Source organism: Phasianus colchicus, chromosome 2 (assembly GCF_987193195.1).
Source record: "Phasianus colchicus chromosome 2, bPhaCol1.hap1.1, whole genome shotgun sequence".
Classification (NCBI taxonomy): domain Eukaryota; kingdom Metazoa; phylum Chordata; class Aves; order Galliformes; family Phasianidae; genus Phasianus; species Phasianus colchicus.
Genome location: NC_143437.1, coordinates 25,209,360 through 25,216,536, shown reverse-complemented (window position 1 = coordinate 25,216,536; position 7,177 = coordinate 25,209,360). Strand labels below are relative to the sequence as shown.

At 40.0% G+C, this 7,177-nt stretch overlaps 1 protein-coding gene across 1 annotated transcript in view; it reads left to right on the top strand.

The window, feature by feature from the left end:
• The first annotated feature begins 57 nt into the window (after window positions 1-57).
• The window catches only part of LRPPRC (leucine rich pentatricopeptide repeat containing), an 87,479-nt gene continuing 80,359 nt past the window's right edge, over window positions 58-7,177 (top strand). The window contains exon 1 of the mRNA XM_031594817.2: window positions 58-218. Within this exon, the coding sequence (XP_031450677.2) occupies window positions 127-218 (92 nt within the window). The 5' untranslated portion in view covers window positions 58-126. The remainder of the gene's footprint in view (window positions 219-7,177) is intronic.

Here is a 7,177-nt window from a genome sequence, read left to right as displayed (position 1 = left end):
CCCCGCGAGGAATGGTTTCTTCCGCTTCCGGTCGGTAGCGGAGCGCCGGATTCTGGTCGCCCTCGTTGGGCATGCGCGGTGGCTCACGCCTCACGTGCTCCTCTGCTAGCGGCGCGCGCGGCGGGGATGGCGGCCCTGCTGAGTTCTGCCGGGCGCCTGCGGGCTCTTTGCATGCGTCTCCGGCCCCTGCTGCGCCCGCCCGCACCCGCCGCCGCCAGGTGAGGGCCCGCCCCGGCGCTGCGCGATGCCGGCGGCACGCTGAGGCCTGCGGGCGGCGGGCTGGGGGCAAAGGGCGCGCGGAGATGCTGTGGTGCGGGCCTGCGGCTCGGGGGATGGGGAGAGGGAGAAGGAACGGGAGGGGAACGGCCCTGCGGCTCTTCTCTGCTCCTCGGTGCTCTGACTGCGGAACGGGACTGGGTGCGCCTCGAGGTCCCTTCTAACCTAAACCGTTCGGTGGTTCCACGATATTGACGAGAGGAGCGTTTGGCACTGTGGTTTTTGGGCACCCTAATGGCTGTTGTAACTATCCTTAACTGCTTAGGATCAGAAGGAAGCACTTCCTGCAGCTTTCACATTCACAGGCTTAGCGTTGTTTTTCATACTTCACAACACTGTTACTGTGAACACATCTGCAGGCTTTTCTGAAGTTAGAGGTTACTTCAATGTCAGCAGGTTCTCAAAGTGTGTCAGTGGGAGCAAGCTCTGTTCGTGGCTCCGAGCTCTGTGAGGTTGTATTCTTGGGTTCCAGTCTGTAAAATAGCAGGGAGTGGTTAGAGATGCCCAAATGACTCGTTGTGATTATAACTTTAGTTATCATTTTTACAAGTAAATTTGTAACGAAATAGAAATTTAAACTAATCCTCTCCATGGATGTGAATGCTTCCCGTATTTCTCCTTGTGTTTACAAAAGCTGGTAAAGATCCAGAGCAGGTGGGTAGGAGAAGGACAGGATGTTCCCCTTCATCCCTTTTGCAGACCATTCAGAGGTCAGTTAGTGTCCATGTGACCCGTGGAGTGAAGAGGTATAGGCAGCTTGGAATTTTTGCTTGTTGTCACTGGAGATATCTGTTCATCAGCTCATTCTGCAGCAGGAATGTGAGTGGGAGCGTGGCATTAGTGTTTGAAAAAAACATTAGCGTGTAGATCTAGGCAGTGAATGAGCTCAGTGCTAGCTCTTCACTAAATGTGCAAATCATGCAGCAGACAAATTGTTTTGGCATAAAATCTGAGAGGAAAGGCTTCAAACAAACGTGCACAGTGAGTTTTTTGAGTAGATATAGTGACTGTACAAGGAGGTCTTCCTGCCTTGTCTTCTCAGTGTCTTCCTACTGCTCTGCTGATCCCTCTTAGTTGATTCTACTTAGTAGCAGCTGGAAATTTTTGCTGCTCTACAGATACAACTTTATTCAGCATAGGATTGGTAAGGTTCACAGCTGTGAAGAAAGGAATAGAGATGTAGATGAAGTGCTAGTGATCTGGGCAGGCATATGCTGAGACTGGCAGCAGTACCACTGAGTTACTGAGTGGCAAATCATGCATAAACTTTTCCAATTTCTATTTGTGCTGATTCAGCTCAATTTGTTTTTCTCATCTGGAAGCTAATTTTCTAGATAGCTTGTTGCAAGAAGTAATGTTCAGGGACATTCAGCTACTACTTTTTCACAAGTTATACTCTTATGTATCTCCAGTAATACATGGAGTCATTTGCAGGATGGTTTGTTGAAATTGTTGAAAACTCTTTACTTTTCATGCTGGATTATTAAATAATGTGAGAAACATGCCTGGGCAATAACAAATTCAGGGAAGACAGCAACAGTGTTTATTTCATCCTTCTAAGGTTTCAGTCTAACCTATGAGTTACGTTGTAGCAAAACTGAGAAGTATGTGTAAATTTTTTGCATTCTTTTTGTCCAGTAAATCCCTTCCTGAGATGATCTTTCATGTATATTCTTTGTCTTGCTATCACTTTATTGTATGGATTTAGGCGTTCTAGTGCACAAGTGTTGCTCTAGGACCGAATTTTAAAGTAAAAAGTAGCATTTACTAGCTGAGATTACATGAACAAGTGTATAATCTTATTATTTTTTTCCTCAAGTAACTCTTCATTGTTTGTTTTTTTTTCTATCTAAGCCCTAACATCTGGAAATTGACCTCCTTTGAAGAACTAGAATGATTTGGACACATGGACATCATTTAGACTTCTCTACTTGTTGTTTAGGTCTCAGGATGTTACCTTAGAAGTGAAATGCAGCCCTCTACAGTAAATTTCATGAAGTACTGATGAAACCCTGGTTTTGAGGCATAGGGTAACTGTTATAAGAGTGAATGAATAGCAAGGAGTAATCCAGCATTTACCAAGGGAACTGAGTAAATGACAAAGTATGTTTGCTTTATCACTGAACATAATTTTAAGTTAGTTCAGATGCAGGTTTGAGGCTCCTATTACAGTAATGACTATAGGAAAGTTGCAGATCTGTTTGTTTCTTTAGAGAACTGAAACAGCAGCTACACACATTCCAGCAGTTTTTAATCATTCTATGCTGAATTTTCCAGGGATGTGCTAACTACCATCCCCAGTGTACAGTCTGTGAGTAGTGACTGGACTACTTGTTATGCCCTTGTACTTCTTTAAGAATTCTAGGCTGTGTTATTATTTACCTGCTTAAAACCAGTATAATGTGAACTAGATAGTGGCATAGTGATAGTCGTAATGCAAATAAGGCTTCAGATTCTATGTCAGTACTTTAAAGTGCATCTTCATCTATAAGAGGATGCAGAAGATAGTCTAAGATTTTAGATTCTTTTCAGATACCTTCTGTTCGGGGAATAGTGCAAGCAAACTGAAGTATGATATTCTGTGACCATTGGGAATGGCCTAAACATGTTGTTCTGAGAATATGGTAGCCAGAGAACAAACTCCACTGCTACTCTGCAGCCTTTAGCGACAAAGAAAATTATGTACGGAGTAGAAAAAGTACAGATCTTACCCTTGCTTGCTGGTTAACGTGCAAAATTGTATCCATGCAGATCTCACTGAAATGCCTGTTGTGAGATCTGAGTCATAGCAGAGAGGCAGACAGATTCTCATCTGTATCATACTCTATAAAATGAAATGCTGTCAGCTATCCTTCCATTATGTCAAATTCCTTGGGAGGATGTAAACACTCCATAATTGCAAATAACTTTTGTCCTGTTTGCTGGGTAAGCAGTAGGTAGATTTTTATCACTGCGCTGTATAGCTCAAGTGAAAAAAATATGTATATTTGATTCTGTTAACCATGAACACAGGCCTAACAGTGGTGATCATCAATTGAAATTTCATAAAAGCATGGTAAGGTTTCCTTCTGCTGTAAGTTGTCTTACCGGAGTGTATTAGTGAGACTTCATAGCCTGCAGTCAGATTGCTGGTGTTGATAATGGAGTTGTTAGCTTTTTAGTTGTTTCCTGCTGAAAGTCCAATTTTTATTCTCTGCTTAAGGTCCTGTGTATACCTGGCTGTATCCATCTGTACTGTTTTATATTGGCTGTGAAAATTTGTAGATGGAACAAAAAAGTACTGCACACACAGACTATAAGATTGCAATTTGGTCTTCTGAATGAGAATTTGAATTAAGGGACAGGGGATGGAAGCGATATTGAATGTGCAGAGAATGCAGTACTAAATGGCTTTCGTAAAGGTGTTTTTTTCCTGCAATTGTTGATCATGTTTGTTCATTTTACTTCTCTGATGAAGCAGACATCACACATTTGGACAGAATCATGTACTACTGTCAGGTAGTCTTCATGCAGTGACTGAGGTCTCCTGTTGCTCAGCTGTGTACTGCCACACCATGGCCGAACCATGAGATAGATTCCAGGACTGCTGCCTCTTTAACTTCATGTTGATTTAACATGAAATTCTGTCAGTAGGTAGATATTCAGTTGCATTGAGTGGTTGAGGAGATTTTCCTAGCAAAGGCTGCATATCAAATCTGAGACAAACTTGGTATTTCACTCTAATATTAAACATGAGATCTACCGAGCTATGTGACGTCACTCTCCTGCCACTTGATTGTAGCAAGATAAATGAGCAGTGACAAACCAGGACAGCATACTTCAGGTCTACGTTGTTAACTTTTACTCAAGTTATTTCCTGTAAAATTACTTTCTGGAACTTAGTTCATAGAAGTTCTGCTAAGGGAAGAGATATTTAAAAGCATAGCTGGCAGTAGAGAATGCTCTAAAAAGAATGTGTTCAGAATGGGTTTTGAGTTAAAAAATATCTTCTGGGGGACATTACTCTACATATTCTAGATGAGTAAGACTTGATGTTACAGTTTGCAGCTGCAAGAAGGTTAGTATCAGGGGGAAGGAAGTTGGCTTTCCCACTTCTGGGTGGCTTGTCCCATTCTGAGTGTGAGTGCTCCTTAGTGCTGTTACTGGGCTGATTTCATTTGCTAGACTGCAAGGAAAAGAGTTTTCTGGCATATTAACATGCTAATTGGATCAGTTAAGCATCTGATGAACTGAGAAAGAGTGGTAACGTGGGCAGAGGAAAAGACAGACTGGATCTACTGCTGTTGGTGGTGACTGTATGTTGTTGGATCAGTGCTGCTGTCTTCCTCAACTGTGTTTTGAGATGTAAAGCTCGAGAGTATTTGTCCTAAAGTGGATGCCCTATTTCTTCACAAAGAAAATGAAAACAAGTAGGATCATAGTATAGTAGAACAAAATCTTTATGTGCAAGTGTCTCAAAGGATCTTTGGCCTTGATGTCACTTCGGTTTAGGATTCTCATCTGTGAAGCTAGATGTCAGTTTTCATGACTGTGGGGAACGGAGCTAACTGTTTGCTAATCTCCCTAAAAAGCAAACTGTTAGGTAGTGAAAATCTTTGTGCTTCTTGCAAGATCTCTGTTCTCCCTTTTGTCCAATCCAGAGGAGTTGATAAGAGTACTATACATCCTTGCAAGGGTTGCTGATTTGATGTGTTGTATAGGATTGGATCATGTAGGTGAGATGGGAGAGCAAATACCTTTGTAAAGAATCCTAGTTTAGATCCAGGGGACCTTGTGTAAGCCACAGGTTGAAAAACAAAATGATTTGTGGTTTACTGCATGCTACAAATGTTTTTAAATTAGCTGCAAACACTGGTGAGTTGTTTAAAACACTCTGTCAGTGGCGGACAAAAATCTAGAATTCAATGCCTGATTTCCTTGGTAGAACAATAGAACTAACAGATAAATGTAGAGGAAGCGTTTGGTAGAACCTGCTTTGCTAATGCTTAGGCAATGCCCTGACATTAATAGTAAAGTTTCACAAGCTGCACTCTCATTGCAGTTCTGTGCGTGTTACTTATTGAGGTAATAAAGTTCTGAGACTTTCTTCCGAAGAAATAGCACAAGGCAAGGCTTTTCTGCTTTGCTTGTTATGAGTTTTGTGGAACTTTTAGATATTCTCCCCAGAAATCTGTAACCTCTGCATCTACAATAGGAAAAACATAGAATGTTCTTTCTTCCCACAGGAAGGAATACCTACTGTATGGCACTGAAACAAGGATGCTGTGGTACTGTGTGTGACCATAGCTAAGTCAGGGAAGTACTGATTAGCACTGGAGGAATCATATTAGTGTCTCAGTTGTTACATTTGTCTTGTATTTATTACATTTTAACGTCTGCAATGTTTTTAGGTAGGGATGAATATTAACCTTTTCAGTTTACCAGTATTTTACTTTGAGCATAGCTTGTATTTTGAAAACTGTTTCCTCCACTTTTAGCCTGTTTAATTTAGGAAAAAAACTTAAAAGTATTGGATATTTTTATTATATGTTATTATGTGGCATGGAAAAATCATAACAACTACCCTGTTGTGGCTCTAATAAAGGGAGACAAATATCTGCTACATATTGGCTTTGTAATGTTTTATTCAATTTTTGGACTTTGTCAAGTTCTACAGAAAGTAATCTTTCTGCTGCCGCCAGGTGGATATTGGGTCTGCCTCTTTACTCAGTTTGGTGACTAAGATGTCTGGTTTTTAGAAAATCAAATACACTGCCTCTGGTCTGCTCAAGAAATGTGAAAAACAGGTCCATACAGCAGGACAGTACTGTAATTCTCACTAAACCCTAGCAAACATAGCAAAAATTACTAGTTAGTTTAATACGAATTTCCCATTTCATCACTGTGTTGAGCTATTTACCAGTTCAACTACTTTAAAACACTGGTCCAAACCTTTCTGTGTGAGTAAACATACCATGACAAGCAGAACAATTCTCTATCTTACATCTTAACTGTTTTGCTTCTATTGGGAGCTGAAGAATTAAACCTTTTTTTATGCGCATATATATTTTTTAGTCCCACTGGGCTGTTTTTTGGCTAGTTGTATGCCTTTTTTTTCCACTGGAATTCTGAAATGTATCACTTTCTTTGGTCTACACTGACTTTTTTTTTTGCTGATTTCAGACCATTTAATTAAGTAGTCAAGATGACTTAGAAGTCTGCTGTTCTTTTGTAAGCATTGGGCACCATTATTGGTGTGCTGTCATCTACAAGTTTAGTATGTTTGCTCTCTTCTGTCATTCAGATTGTTAATGAAACTTTATAATGGACTTGGGTCATAGTAGTCCATTTCTAGATGGGTTAAGAGTATACTGTATTTTAGAATTCATAAAATATATTCTCAATATTGCAACAAACTTTGATCACTACATTAAAAAAAGACATAAACACAATTTAAAAACAGCTTCAACACCCTTATTTTTTCTGATGAAAACTCATGATATCTCTTTATTTTGGTTAAGTGAAAGTCAAATGACTTGGTATCAGAAGCCTATATGTCAGTTTCTTTTGTAGTTATCAGTTGTGCTTCAGTTTTTGCCATACCTCCTCTTCCATGAATTCTTAAAGGTAATTCCAAAGGACTTAGGGAGAAGCTCAGTAAGGGCCATTAAAATATCTTTAGTATAGGTAAAGCTTCTAAAAACTGTCTAGACAGTTTTTCCTGTGCTCGCATGTCTTGTTATTACAATGTGCTTCCTTGGTCATGATAAAATAGTTAAAACTGACATTGTATGATCATATTTAACATATTTTGAAAGCTAAATTCCTGCATTACTGTGTGACTCTGTAACTTAAACGTTTAACCTGACCTTTTTATTATTATTATCCTTATTTTTTTGGTGTATGGCTTTTTTTTTCCCTT